Source organism: Triticum aestivum, chromosome 5A (genome assembly GCF_018294505.1).
Source record: "Triticum aestivum cultivar Chinese Spring chromosome 5A, IWGSC CS RefSeq v2.1, whole genome shotgun sequence".
Taxonomy (NCBI): domain Eukaryota; kingdom Viridiplantae; phylum Streptophyta; class Magnoliopsida; order Poales; family Poaceae; genus Triticum; species Triticum aestivum.
Genome location: NC_057806.1, coordinates 634,011,102 through 634,027,203, shown reverse-complemented (window position 1 = coordinate 634,027,203; position 16,102 = coordinate 634,011,102). Strand labels below are relative to the sequence as shown.

At 41.4% G+C, this 16,102-nt stretch overlaps 1 protein-coding gene across 1 annotated transcript; it reads right to left on the bottom strand.

Moving 5' to 3' along the window:
• Positions 1 to 2,819: 2,819 nt before the first annotated feature.
• On the bottom strand, positions 2,820 to 4,567 carry LOC123101677 (uncharacterized). The gene is made up of 8 exons (XM_044523022.1): positions 4,564 to 4,567; positions 4,397 to 4,450; positions 4,176 to 4,259; positions 3,956 to 4,102; positions 3,773 to 3,865; positions 3,629 to 3,679; positions 2,883 to 3,545; positions 2,820 to 2,833 (listed from the first exon to the last, which is right to left on the bottom strand). Exons 1-8 carry the CDS (start codon positions 4,565 to 4,567, stop codon positions 2,820 to 2,822), a joined length of 1,110 nt encoding a protein of 369 aa, XP_044378957.1.
• Positions 4,568 to 16,102: the final 11,535 nt, after the last annotated feature.

Here is a 16,102-nt window from a genome sequence, read left to right as displayed (position 1 = left end):
CGGTAATATCTGTCTGAAATCACCACCAAGCACGACAACCTTTCCACCAAAAGGTAGCAGAGCATTTTCCTTATTTTCAACAGAAAGAACATCTTTCAAAGTCCGATCAAGGGCTTCGAAACACCAACGGTGTGTCATAGGAGCTTCATCCCAAAGAACCAAGCAAGCTTTCTGACACAATTCAGCCAAATGAGAATTTCTGGAAATGCTACACTGACTGCGATCAGTAATGTCAACAGGTATCCTGAACCTAGAATGACCTGTGCGACCACCAGGCAGGAGTAAAGATGCAACGCCCGAAGAAGCAACAGCAAGAACAATTCTTCTTTCTGATCGTAAATTGGAAATGATAGAATTCCAAAGAAATGTTTTACCAGTCCCACCATAACCCGATATAAAAAAAGGGCCACCTTTCCCGACATGAACAGCATGTACAATCTCGTCATATATGGCACTCTGTTCACAATTTAATTTTTCATATGTAAGCTTAGCCTCAATTGCTAATTTGATTGCATCATACCTCATTTCTTCTGCCACAAGTCTATTTTGACAGTCGGAATCTACTGAAATCGATCGCGTTGTCAAATTAAACACTGACAAACACGATCCATTCTTAGCAAAAAGGGAACCAAGTTCACGCAAAACTTGTTCATACAGAAACTTAGGCGGCACAACATATTTTCGGTTGCCCAATGCCATTGAAAGACGATAAGAAATATCCTCTGCCATACTCGGCCAATAACGCTCAAAAAGAGCACGACCATTAGATATTTCACAATGTGACAATACTGCCATAAATAGATGGCGCAGCTGAAACGGAGTAGCCCAAACAATTGCTTCATCAAACAACCTAAACCACTCATTATCATCTCCTACCAATCCTCTGGCTTGGCAGGCCTCCTTGAAAGTATCATAAAGAACATCATCGTAAACTCTGAGATCTTCAAAGCAAGTAGCACCAGGAACAATCATAAGCAACATGCGAAGAAAAAAATAACTCCCCTATGCTTGGATGCACATGGTAGATACGACCAATCTTATTGCCAAATGTTTGCTGTCGCTTCCGCTTTGACCATATCTTCTCTTTGCCATCCCAACACCATTTAGAAGGGAATTCCAAATAAGTTAATGTCCAAGCACTAAAATGTTGCTGGTTAGCTACAAACCATTCGCTTAACATAGTTTTATGAGCAGATGGATTACTTAGTACTCTTTCCAAATCATCAGTTTCATGAAAAATAACTCGATTCATAGCAGGCATATGCACCACTAATCTCTCGACAGAAGGTTGTCGACCATGAATATCATAGCCAAACATTCTCCAAAATGATTCGCAAGCAGATAAATACCTACAGCAAACAACAAAAAACTGAATAAATAGGATAAATGAACAGAATACACATAGAGTAAGCAGAACAAATTTACAAACCAATGTATTAACCTGCATTTAACATATTCATCGATTTCATTCCTCCCAGTTGGATTACGGACAGCATACACACTTCTATTTTCATTTTCAGAACGGATTCGGAATCGTGCTACATCAGGGCCTTTTGTGAGATACTTAAACAAATACTTAAGAAGGTTTGTCTTATTGCACCACTCAACATTTATATGAGCCTCAAACTTTTTGAGCAATTTCATATTGTAGGGAACAACCCATTGATTATCCAAACGAAGAGTCCCCTTCTTTCTAAGAAGAAAATTAGCAGAGGGGCGTCGACAATATACAGGAAACCCCATCTCATCCACCATTGTCTCACTGTTAAAAGACTTTGGAAATCGCTTTGAGCAAGTGCCATCTTTCATACAAGGGCACTTGTCATCCAACATACCACATGGGCCGTGAACCATGAATTCATCCACAAGTGTATATTCCAAAGGGTCAACCATTGGATCTGGTAACTCAGCACACACCAGATTATCTATAAAAGCAGGCGAAGGATCCTTCGTACTCTCTTTAAGCCAGATAAGAGTATGAGTATGAGGAAGCCCTCTCTTTTGAAATTCCACCACATACAAATCTGAAAATCGTATAACGAAAATAATGATAATTAAATTCAAAGAAGGAGACCACAATGGTACAGTAGGGAAAATAAATAATAACTCACAAGCTTGAATAGCTCCAAATGCTGATCCATCCTTTACATCTTCTAAAAATTCTTCAAATTTTATATTGAAAACACGCGTAACAATGTCAGGACGATCAACGTGAGTCTGACCACCTTCATATGCGAGAGCATCAACAACTTCTTGCCACTTTGGATTGCATGTAAAAGTGACAAAAAGATCGGGAGCACCATATTCGCGACAAATAGCCATACCATCATGGTAATTAAGCACCATGTACCGAGGGCCACCCGTAAAACTCGAATGTAATATAAACTGAATCCCCAAATTCTCACCAGTTGATCCACCCTGTCCGACAGCATCAGTAATACCTTGATACGTCTCAGAACGTAAATCATCTTGTTGCTGAAAGTGAAAGTCCAAACGATTAGCTTCCACACAAGAATAAGAATTCACACCTATCTGCTGGCTCAAACGACCGCAACAGGTATAAGGATTTGGCTCCCCCCGTCTATAATGGAAGTAATAATTATAGTATTCCATCATAGATACTTGCCCTCGACAAGAACGACCACGTAAACGTCCACCAATATTACAATGCCCATCTCCATGAGGCCCACCAATAGCAATATACTTGATACCAAGATGAAATCCTTTGTCACCAAAGGGAAATAACAGAGGATACTGTAGGGGCATAAGACTCGAATTCAACGAAGAGATATGCCGAAGAAAACCAGAGCAAGTTTCAGCTATAACATTAAATCTTTTACATTCAGGCGTGTAATCACCGACTATAAGAGCAGCCACCTCACATGAAGCAGGACCAGAAAAACGGTCACCATGACCACCACCTTCATCACCCATAAAATGTATAGCCACCCTAGGAGCAGAAGGAGAACACAGATTTGCCCTAGCCATTCTAAACTTATGCACCAATTTATGATGCCTATTTAACATAGCAATAAGAGAAGCCACAATGCCTGGATCAGGATCAAGCGTTTTAGCTCCTTGACGATCAAAGGCACTAATTCTCAACTGCACTTCATCAGCAGAGTCCACCATATAAAGCTGAGCATACTTTGGCGCACTATTCCCCGAAGGAAGAAGAGGACCAATACGATGATAAACCACCCCATTCATCTTGAAGACATAGGGACCCCCGCCAACATTAATACTCTGATCAACTCGAGCGCCAAGAGATGTGAAGCAAAACATAGAATTGTAATGCCTAATCAAACGCATGAAACGGCTAGAGACAGGACCTCCATCAAACTTAATCAAATCCTTAAGTGGAGATGGCCAATCGGGAAATGAAGGCAACGGCACCTTGCCTCCCTTGCAGCAGCCAGTATACACTGGAAGGCGACCACCACCAGTAGCATAACTCTTACAGCCCTCCAGAAACCAAAATGAAGCATGGCACGCCGGGCAAACATACTCAGGACCACCATAATAAGAGCGAACACGTGAAACGCCTGGCAAAAATAACAAAATAAGCAAGGAGAAGGGAAAACAAACAGACAAAGAATCCAAAGAGCAGAATATAAAACTGAACTACCTTTAAGAAGTAATATATTTTCCTTAGCAAATGGCGGCTCCATAGAAGGAACTACAAGACAAGAGAAACTTTCGATCTTCAACCGATCGGGAGCAAAGCAGTTAAAAGCCGTAAACATAACAAACAAAATCAAGAAACACACACCTCTTTTTTTGCTGGTGTAATAATCTCGAAGAATCCTTCGCTTCCGACGATTCCAAACAGCATCAACACGACTAACAACAGGTGTAGGAAGAACTACACAAAGTAAACATGGAAAAATATTAACTAGGCAAACACATCGAAGCACATAAACAGTTGTAAGGAGTACAAAATAAATAAACATACCAGAAGGAGTCGGTCCACGCGAGGAACCAAACAACCAACCAACAGTAAAATACGGACGACACAAAACTTCCACGTCAGATGCAGCTCTAACAGCAAGAAGACAAGGATCAACCAGCTCTTCAAGTACAGGCCGAACGTTCCTTCCAACTGCAAAAGTCAATCAATCAGCGATATTTTTCTGAAAACAATAGAAAAGGAGTTCAAAAAAGAAAGCACCCACCAGATGATGAATCTACAGGATGCTTCCCACGACGGATATCTTGCCGTGCCTGGCGTCGCAGCCGCGCCTCATCAGCACTCGAACCTGAAAACACACAGCCACGTAAAAACAACCAATTTTTTTTACCAAAATCACACATAGCTAATAACAACCTAAAAGGAGCAATACTCAGGAGGAACAGAACCACCTTGGGCAAGAAACCTCCCATCAACAGCACCAACCGGCAAAGAAGAACCCACCGAGGAAGAGGAACCCAACGACGTGGAGCGAATATGCTGGGAAGCATGAGCACGGGAACGAACCATAACAGAGACAAAACGAACAGTAAGAACTCAGCAGGGACACAAATGAAGACTCGCCTCCCTCCCAACCATGCACAAAATCTCACGCATGGCGAGAAAGCTTTGATTCTGATCTACATGACGAAGAGAGATGCAACCAGGATGGAAGGAGATGCAGCTTCGTGGGAGAATTCCCTGTGCCAGCGACCAAGCTGGGCACCGCTAGAGCCTGGCTAGCGACCAAGCTGGGCAGGCCAGCGACCAAGCTGGGCTCTGCTAGAGCCTGGCTAGCGACCAAGCTGGGCAGGCCAGCGACCAAGCTGGGCACCACTAGAGCCTAGCCAGCGACCAAGCTGGGCAGGATAGGACGCAGCAGCGCACCACCATCTCGAGAGGCTGCGCGCAAAGACGAAGGACAGGAGACATCGGCGACGTATTGCTGGGTCGGGCTTGTGGAGAACGTGAACCAACACCAGACCAACTATTTATAGGCAGTCAAAAGAGAAAAAACAAAGATAGAGCCCATCAAAAAAGCCTAGAAGGCAACGTGGCCATCTATTGAATAGCAATCACCTGACACAAAGGCACCGGACGTGGCAGTCATGCACAGATTCGGACGTGCTAGAACAACTCCAGCAAGCAAAAAATAAAACAAGTCCACTCTAGAAAACCAGCCTGTATACGTGTCACTCAAACAAGGACAGTAAAAAAAATTCAAAAAAACCAGAAAAATGGAACCCTTACGGGCCTAGTATTCTTGGTATAATAAACATTTATCATGATATAAGGAAATAAATAATAACTTTATTATTGCCTCTAGGGCATATTTCCTTCAGTCTCCCACTTGCACTACAGTCAATAATCTAGATCACATCGCCATGTGATTTAACATCAATAGTTCACATCTTTATGTGATTGGTTCACATCTCCATGTGACTAACACCCAAAGGGTTTACTAGATTCAATAATCTAGTTCACATCGCTATGTGATTAAGACCCAAAAAGTGATCATGTTTTGCTTGTGAGAGAAGTTTAGTCAACGGGTCTGCCACATTCAGATCCGTATGTATTTTGCAAATTTCTATGTCAACAATGCTCTGCACAGAGCTACTCTAGCTAATTGCTCCCACTTTCAATATGTATCCAGATTGAGACTTAGAGTCATCTGGATTAGTGTCAAAACTTGCATCGACGTAACCCTTTACGACGAACCTTTTTGTCACCTCCATAATCGAGAAACATATCCTTATTCCACTAAGGATAATTTTGACCGCTGTCTAGTGATCTACTCCTAGATCACTATTGTACTACCTTGCCAAAATCAGTGTAGGGTATACAATAGATCTGGTACATAGCATGTCATACTTTATAGAACCTATGGCTGAGGCATAGGGAATGACTTTCATTCTCTTTCTATCTTCTGTCGTGGTCGGGTTTTGAGTCTTACTCAATTTCACACCTTGTAACACAGACAAGAACTCTTTCTTTGACTGTTCTATTTTGAACTACTTCAAAATCTTGTCAAGGTATGTACTCATTGAAAAAAAACTTATCAAGTGTCTTGATCTATCTCTATAGATCTTGATGTTCAATATGTCAGCAACTTCACTGAGGTCTTTCTTTGGAAAATTCCTTTCAAACACTCCTTTATGCTTTGTTGAATAATTCTACATTATTTCCGATCAACAATATGTCATTCACATATACTTATCAGAAATGTTGTAGTGCTCCCACTCACTTTCTTGTAAATACAGGCTTCATCGCAAGTCTGTATAAAACTATATGCTTTGATCAACTTATCAAAGCGTATATTCCAACTCCGAGATGCTTGCACCAGTCCATAGATGGATCACTAGAGCTTGCATATTTTGTTAGCACCTTTAGGATTGACAAAACCTTCTGCTTGTATCATATACAACTCTTCTTTAATAAATCTATTATGGAATGTAGTTTTGTTTATCCATTTGCCAGATTTCATAAAATGCGGCAATTGCTAACATGATTCAGACAGACTTAAGCATAGATACGAGTGAGAAACTCTCATCGTAGTCAACACCTTGAACTTGTCGAAAACTTTTGCGATAATTCTAGCTTTGTAGATAGTAACACTACTATCAGTGTCCATCTTCCTCTTGAAGATCCATTTATTATCAATGGCTTGCCGATCATCGGGCAAGTCAACCAAAGTCCATACTTTGTTCTCATACATGGATCCCATCTCAGATTTCATGGCCTCAAGCCATTTTGCGGAATCTGGGCTCACCATCACTTCTTCATAGTTCGTAGGTTCGTCATGGTCAAGTAGCATGACCTCCAGAACAGGATTACCGTACCACTCTAGTGCGGATCTCACTCTGGTTTACCTACGAGATTCGGTAGTAACTTGATCTGAAGTTACATGATCATCATCATTAGCTTCCGCACTAATTGGTGTAGTAGTCACAGGAACAGATTTCTGTGATGAACCACTTTCCAATAAGGGAGAAGGTACAATTACCTTATCAAGTTCTACTTTCCTCCCACTCACTTCTTTCGAGAGAACCTCCTTCTCTAGAAATGATCCATTCTTAGCAACGAATGTCTTGCCTTTGGATCTGTGATAGAAGGTGTACCCAACAGTAACTTTTTGGGTATCCTATGAAGAGACACTTTTCCGATTTGGGTTTGAGCTTATCAGGATGAAACTTTTTCACATAAGCATTGCAACCCCAAACTTTAAGAAACGACAACTTTGGTTTCTTGCCAAACCACAGTTCATATGGTGTCGTCTCAACAGATTTAGATGGTGCCCTTTTAACGTGAATGCAGCTGTCTCTAATGCATAACCCCAAAACGATAGTGGTAGATCGGTAAGAGACATCATAGATTGCACTGTATCCAATAAAGTACGATTATGACATTCGGACACACCATTATGCTGTGGTGTTCCATGTGGCATGAGTTTGTGAAACTATTCCACATTGTTTTAATTGAAGACCAAACTCGTAACTCAAATATTTGTCTCCGCGATCAGATCGTAGAAACTTTATTTTCTTGTCACGATGTTTTTCCACTTCACTCTGAAATTCTTTGAACTTTTCAAATGTTTCAGACTTATGTTTCATCAAGTAGATATACCCATATCTGCTCAAATCATCTGTGAAGTTCAGAAAATAATGATACTTGCCGTGAGCCTTAACACTCATCGGACCGCATACATCAGTATGTATTATTTCCAATAAGTCAGTTGCTCGCTCCGGAGAACGGAGTCTTAGTCATCTTGCCCATGAGGCATGGTTCGCAAGCATCAAGTGATTCGTAATCAAGTGATTCCAAAATCCCATCAGCATGGAGTTTCTTCATGCGCTTTACACCAATATGACCTAAACGGCAGTGCTACAAATAAGTTGCACTATCATTATTAACTTTGCATCTTTTGATTTCAAATTTATGATTATGTGTATCACTATGATCGAGATCCAACGAACTATTTTCATTGGGTGTGTAACCATATAAGGTTTTATTCATGTAAACAGAACAACAATTTATTCTCTTACTTAAATGAATAACCGTATTACAATAAACATGATCAAATCATATTCATGCTCAACGCAAACACCAAATAACACTTATTCAGGTTCAACACTAATCCCAAAAGTATAGGGAGTGTGTGATGATGATCATATCAATCTTGGAACCACTTCCAACACACATCGCCACTTCACCCTTAACTAGTCTCTGTTTATTCTGCAACTCCCGTTTCGAGTTACTAATCTTAGCAACTGAACTAGTATCAAATACTGAGGGGTTGCTATAAACACTAGTAAAGTACACATCAATAACATGTATATCAAATATACTTATGTTCACTTTGCCATCCTTCTTATCCGCCAATCACTTGGGGTAGTTCCGCTTCCAGTGACCAGTCCCTTTGCAGTAGAAGCACTTAGTCTCAGGCTTAGGACCAGCCTTGGGCTTCTTCACTTGAGTAGCAACTTGCTTGCTGTTCTTCTTGAAGTTCCCCTTCTTCCCTCTGCCCTTTTCTTGAAACTAGTGGTCTTGTCTACCATCAACACTTGATGTTTTTCTCGATTTCTACCTTCGTCAATTTCCGCATTACGAAGAGCTTGGGAATCGTTTCCGTTATCCCTTGCATATCATAGTTCATCACGAAGTTCTACTAACTTGGTGATGGTGACTAGAGAATTCTGTCAATCACTATCTTATCTGGAAGATTAACTCCCACTTGATTCAAGCGATTGTAGTACTCAGACAATCTAGGCACATGCTCACTAGTTGAGCGATTCTCCTCCATCTTTTAGCTATAGAACTTGTTGGAGACTTCATATCTCTCAACTCGGGTATTTGCTTGAAATATTAACTTCAACTCCTGGAACATCTCATATGGTCCATGACGTTCAAAACGTCTTTGAAGTCCCGATTCTGAGCCATTAAGCATGGTGCACTAAACTATCAAGTAGTCATCATATTGAGCTAGCCAAACGTTCATAACGTCTGCATCTGCTCCTGCAATAGGTCCGTCACCTAGCGGTGCATCAAGGACATAATTCTTCTGTGTAGCAATGAGGATAAACCTCAGATCACGGATCCAATCCGCATCATTGCTACTAACATCTTTCAACACAATTTTCTCTAGGAACATATCAAAATAAACACAGGGAAGCAACAACGCGAGCTATTGATCTACAACATAATTTGCAAAATACTACTAGGACTAAGTTCATGATAAATTTAAGTTAAATTAATCATATTACTTAAGAACTCCCACTTAGATAGACATCCCTCTAATCCTCTAAGTGATCACGTGATCCAAATCAACTAAACCATGTCCGATCATCACGTGAGATGGAGTAGTTTCAATGGTGAACATCACTATGTTGATCATATCTACTATATAATTCACGCTCGACCTTTCGGTCTCCGTGTTCCGAGGCCATATCTGTATATGCTTGGCTCGTCAAGTATAACCTGAGTATTCTGCGTGTGCAACTGTTTTGCATCCGTTGTATTTGAACGTAGAGCCTATCACACCAGATCATCACGTGGTGTCTCAGCACGAAGAACTTTCGCAACGGTGCATACTCAGGGAGAACACTTCTTGATAATTAGTGAGAGATCATCTTATAATGCTACCGTCAATCAAAGCAAGATAAGATGCATAAAAGATAAATATCACATGCAATCAATATAAGTGATATGATATGGCCATCATCATCTTGTGCTTGTGATCTCCATCCTCGAAGCACCGTCGTGATCACCATCGTCACCGGCGCGACACCTTGATCTCCATCGTAGCATCGTTGTCGTCTCGCCAATCTCATGCTTCCACGACTATCGCTACCGCTTAGTGATAAAGTAAAGCATTACAACGCGATTGCATTGCATACAATAAAGCGACAACCATATGGCTCCTACCAGTTGCCGATAACTCGGTTACAAAACATGATCATCTCATACAATAAAATTTAGCATCATGTCTTGACCATATCACATCACAAATGCTCTGCAAAAACAAGTTAGATGTCCTCTACTTTGTTGTTGCAAGTTTTACGTGGCTGCTACGGGCTTAAGCAAGAACCAATCTTACCTACGCATCAAAACCACAACGATAGTTTGTCAAGTTGGTGTTGTTTTAACCTTCGCAAGGACCGGGCGTAGCCACACTCGGTTCAACTAAAGTTGGAGAAACTGCCACCCGCTAGCCACCTTTGTGCAAAGCACGTCGGGAGAACCGGTCTCGCGTAAGCGTACGCGTAATGTCGGTCCGGGCCACTTCGTCCAACAATACCGCCGAACCAAAGTATGACATGCTGGTAAGCAGTATGACTTATATCACCCACAACTCACTTGTGTTCTACTCGTGCATATAACATCAACACATAAAACCTAGGCTCGGATGCCACTGTAGGGGAATGTAGTAATTTCAAAAAATTTCCTACGGACACGCAAGATCATGGTGATGCATAGCAACGAGAGGGGAGAGTGTGATCTATGTACCCTTGTAGATCGACAACGGAAGCGTTAGCTTGGTTGATGTAGTCGTACGTCTCCACGGCCCGACCGATCAAGCACCGAAACTACGACACCTCTGAGTTCTAGCACACGTTTAGCTCGATGACGATCCCCGGACTCCGATCCAACAAAGTGTCGGGGAAGAGTTCCGTCAGCACGACGGCGTGGTGACGATCTTGATGTTCTACCGTCACAGGGCTTCGCCTAAGCACCGCTACAATATTATCGAGGACTATGGTGGAAGGGGGCACCGCACACGGCTAAGAATATGATCACGTGGATCAACTTGTGTCTCTAGGGGTGCCCCTTGCCTCCGTATATAAAGGCTCAAAGGGGGGGGGGGGCTGGCCGGCCAAGAGGAGGCGCGCCAGGAGGAGTCCTACTCCCTCCGGGAGTAGGACTCCCCCCTTTCCTAGTTGGAATAGGATTCGCGGAGGGGGGAAAAGAGGAGAGAGAGGAGGAAGGGGGGCCGGCCCCCTCTCCTTGTCCTATTCGGACCAAGGAGGGAGGGGCGCGCGGCCCATCTATGGCCACCTCTCCTCTCTTCCACTAAGGCCCACTAAGGCCCATATACCTCCCAGGGGGTTCCGGTAACCTCCCGGTACTCTGGTAAAATCCCGATTTCACCCGGAACACTTCCGATATCCAAACATAGGCTTCCAATATATCAATCTTTATGTCTCGGCCATTTCAAGACTCCTCGTCATGTTCGTGATCACATCCGGGATTCCGAACAAACTTCGGTACATCAAAATGTATAAACTCATAATATAACTGTCATCGTAACCTTAAGCGTGCGGACCCTACGGGTTCGAGAACAATGTAGACATTACCGAGACACGTCTCCGGTCAATAACCAATAGCGAAACCTGAATGCTCATATTGGCTCCTACATATTCTACCAAGATCTTTTATCGGTCAGACCGCATAACAACATACGTTGTTCCCTTTGTCACCGGTATGTTACTTGCCCGAGATTCGATCGTCGGTATCCCATACCTAGTTCAATCTCGTTACCGGCAAGTCTCTTTACTCATTCCGTAATACATCATCCCGCAACTAACTTATTAGTTGCCATGCTTGCAAGGCTTCAGTGATGTGCATTACCGAGAGGGCCCAGAGATACCTCTCCGACAATCGGAGTGACAAATCCTAATCTCAAAATACGCCAACCCAACATGTACCTTTGGAGACACCTGTAGAGCACCTTTATAATCACCCAGTTACGTTGTGACGTTTGGTAGCACACAAAGTGTTCCTCCGGCAAACGGGAGTTGCATAATCTCATAGTCATAGGAACATGTATAAGTCATGAAGAAAGCAATAGCAACATACTAAACGATCGGGTGCTAAGCTAATGGAATGGGTCATGTCAATCACATCATTCTCCTAATGATGTGATCCCGTTAATCAAATAACAACTCTTTTTTTATGGTTAGGAAACATAACCATCTTCGATTAACGAGCTAGTCAAGTAGAGGCATACTATTGACACTCTGTTTGTCTATGTATTCACACATGTATTATGTTTACGGTTAGTACAATTCTAGCATGAATAATAAACATTTATCATGATATAAGGAAATAAATAATAACTTTATTATTGCCTCTAGGGCATATTTCCTTCAACTGTAGTTTGGCATCTTCAGAATTTCACAAAGGTGGATAACCTTCTAATCAGCAGATTTGAGGTGACTGTAGTTTGGCATCTTCAGAATTTCACAAAGGTGTGGCTTCAAACTCATTTTAGAACAGACCTAAATGCATTATTTGTCCAGTAGTTAATTTGGACATGCCACTTTCTGGCCTGCTCATAAATATCTTGGCTATTTTGACCCTCAAGCCATCCATTAGTCCTATGATGTTGTACCAATGCACCTGATTTTTATCTACCAGTTAATTCAAAAAAATTCTCTAGATATGAGCTTCATCCACTTACTGCATATGGCATCTCCCTATATTTTTTCTGAACCATTTAAGTTACACGAAAATATCTTCTGACAATCCATCTTAATCATCTCTGTTTCTATTGGTATCTATATTGGCGTATATTTGTACCATAGCATGCCTTTTTTAGTGTGTTGATATTTGAAAGGGAACAGGGCAACATGTTGCACTCTTGCTTTTGTTAGAGCACTATATTTTATTGTTGACCTTGCTATGGTCCAAACTCCTTTTTATTCTGCTCATATGATATTGCTCATCTTTTGTTTTCTGCCCTGATGCCTCCTGTATTTAGAGTAGAAATATTCTTAATTTAGTGTTTCTTGAACATGGCCAGGGCAATGGATAAAATCCACTTTGGAGAGTTGACAGAGGGAGCACATGCTAAGTTGACTTTTCCCCACGGATTTGCTTATCGTGAACATGCTTCCAAGGATGAAGAGGGAGCGGATCATTTGGAGAGATGCCACTATTTGGTGTTTTTATGCATTTTGGTTTGCTTGTAACTGTGTTTGCACTAGCTGGGAGTAAGTGACTTGGCAAGAAGTCTAGGTGTTTTAATTGAAGGCCTGAAAACCATGACAATTTTGTATGCTCTTACAGGATGTGCTCTAATGCCGCTGGTTTATTATAAATCTTGGATTAGTAATGATGTGTAATGCTGCTGGTTTATTGCAAATATGTGTTTGTTTTAGTTGTTGGAATTGTATGCATAGAATGGAATTGGTGGCTTTTATTTTTTTAATTCCTAATTAGTTAGTAGTAGCATGGGAAAAACCAAACGCGCTACTACTACTTCGTTACTAGTAGCGTGGGTTCGAAACCGGGCTACTACTAACTTTTTAGTAGTAGCATGGGGAAAAAACTGCCGCGCTACTACTATTTCATTACTAGTAGCGCAGGTTTGCACCTGCACTACTACTAAAGCATTAGTAGTAGCGTGGGTTTACCTGCGCTACTACTAACTATTAGCTGTAACGCGATACTAGTAGCCATTTTACCCGCGCTGCTAGTAGCCTTTTTCCTAGTAGTGAACAAACGACCCAGTTGTGAGTTGGAGGGTGTACTTGTAGCTAGGACAGTAATAAAACTATGGGCCTAGTTGTGAGTCGAGGGTGGACTTGCAACTGAGATAGCTACAAAAGTACAAACCCAATTGTGAGTCAAGGGCGGACTTTGCAACCGGAATGAAATAAAGAATAGGTCTAGTTATGAGTCAAGGGCGGACTTGCAACTGGGATAACTACACCAAACTACGATACTATTTGTGAGTCGAGGATGGACTTGCAACTAGGACAAAGGAATAACTACAAGCCTATTTGCATGTCGTGCATGGATTTGCCACTGTGATGAAAAACAGAACACATGCCCGATTACAAATCAATGGTGGAATTGCAACTGGTACAACTACGAGCCCAGTTGCGAGTCGGGGGTGGAGTTGCAGCTGGCACAACTACGAAACTACGAGCATAGTTTCAATTAAATGATCCACTTGCAATTGGGATGAAACAAACCATGGGCCCAGTTGAAAGTCAAAGGTGGACTTGCAACTCTGATCGTTTGATCGCCGGGACCATCCGACAAGCATCCTCCATGGTGGAATAGCGGCGCTCGTCCTAGATCTGATAGTTAGCGATTTCACCTAACTAGGGTCGCAATGGACGGTGGGTGAAAACGTAAATCTCATCTATGAGGATACTCTGAAGAATGTGCAGTTCTACTCATTGTGCATCGACCTAACTAGGGTCATGAAGGATGGAGGGTGAAAACCTAAATCTCATCTATGAGGAGACGCTGAAGAATGTGCAGTTTGACTCATCGAGCATCGAGACCACCAAGGCCAAAATTAAGGGTGTTATCCCGTGCATGGAGGCTCGATGCATGGGCAGGCTCACTCTTGACGTGGTGTTCGAAACTCCTGACAACTATCGTCTGGAGCAGTTAAGCTTTGACATAGTTCCTTTCCTCGAGTGGTTACCACACCGCCATAGCTCCGACCGCATTTGCACGCTTTCACATTGTGCTGCACTATGCGTACATGAAGCTTAAAATTTCGGGGCCAAAGGGGGTTATCGCCTTCTGTGGCAAAATGTTGAGCGATCCTCGAGAATCCAGGAGCATGCGCTGGCTCTTTCCGCCCACGCCCAGGCCGAGCACTCATGAAGATATATGGGTCAGCCAATTGGAGCATGTTCTTCGCCGCTTATGGGAAGGAGCCTTCCTTGGACCAGTTTCGTTTTATGCTTCTATTTTGTTTTTTTTTCAGTTTTATCCTGAATTTCAAAATATTTTTCAAAATTCATGAACATTTTTTAAATCTGCCAACGAAATAAAAATCCATTAAATTTTCTTAAATATGAGAACATTTTTCAATTTGCCTAATTTTGAGAATTCATGAATTTTCTTAAAATTTGTGAAGAATTATTTGATTCATAACATTTTTTGAAGTTTGGAAACATTTTTGAATTCATTAACATTTTCTAAAAAATCGTAACATTTTTTAACCTCTTAAACATTCTTTAAAATCCTGAATTTATAATGCAAAACATTCCAAAATTTTGAATATTTTAAAAAAAACTTCAACATGTTTTGAAATTATCGAAGATTTTTAAATTCCCATGAAAAGTCAGACTCATGAATATGTTTCCTAAAAATATAAAAATAAAAATGTGAAAAGGAAAACAAAATAGAAGCTAGCCCACACGCACGGGCCGGCCCCAAAGTGCACAAGGGCCGGGGGGAATGTATTCGGTGCACCCGCACTTGTGGTTCTACCGGTGCACCGGATGCCATACAATGTTTTAAAAACTTTGGAAAAAATCTAGCACGTTAACGCAACATCAATATATGATGTCACAAAATGTAGTAAAAAAATTTGAAATATTTTTTGAGATACAAAAATGAAAATTTGACATCAGTGTGATAATGGGCCAAATCTAAAGCCCAAGTTATGTTATGTAATATTCAGTGTTGAATTTGTCATTTTGTTTTTCAAGTTATGTTTCAAATTTTGACTTGAATTTTTTTTGACAACCTACATTGATGTTGTGTGAGTGTGCTAATTTTCTTCAGATTTTTTTGAACATTTTAAAAGCACAATGTGAGTTCGGCGCACCGGTAGCACCACAACCTCCGGTGCACCAGATATTTTCCCGGGGCCCGGGGGGATTGGAGCCTTCCCCATTGCAGTATGCGCTGACTATATGGATTTTGTCGAAATGATTAGTTACATGATACCTCTAGTAAAGGTCACTACCACCTCCTCTCATGATGACGAGTGGTGTATTGCAAGCGTGACACTTGTCGTAAACTAGGACTGTGTTATTTTTGTTCATTCATTTTTTAAAATGTTTTATCTATTGAATAGTGTGTGCGAATCACAAACTATTTTCACCGTTCAGTTTTTCACGTCCATGACTTGGAAGGTAGATCCCATATTGATTTGTTTGGAAGAACTTTTTTTCCTGAAAAAAATCCAGGAAAAACAAAAGTAAAAAACCGACACTACAAGAAATATGTCAATTAGTGACCTGAAAAAAAATCCAGGAAAAACAAAAGTAAAAAACCGACACTACAAGAAATATATCAACTAGTGACCTTCTATCAGTGACCCTGGAAGAATTGGTCATAGATCTACGACCATTTGAGATCAATTGGTCAAAAGCTGTTCGGGGGGGCTCCAAACCCTCA

What these genes read in the sequence shown, in the direction of transcription:
- LOC123101677 (XM_044523022.1), bottom strand. An exon ending in CGGTGGGTTCTTCTTTGCCG is followed by an intron (nt 4,260 to 4,396) that starts GTTGGTGCTGTT and finishes GTGTGTTTTCAG; the next exon opens with GTTCGAGTGCTGATGAGGCG. An exon ending in AAATATATTACTTCTTAAAG is followed by an intron (nt 3,546 to 3,628) that starts GTAGTTCAGTTT and finishes TATTTTTGCCAG; the next exon opens with GCGTTTCACGTGTTCGCTCT.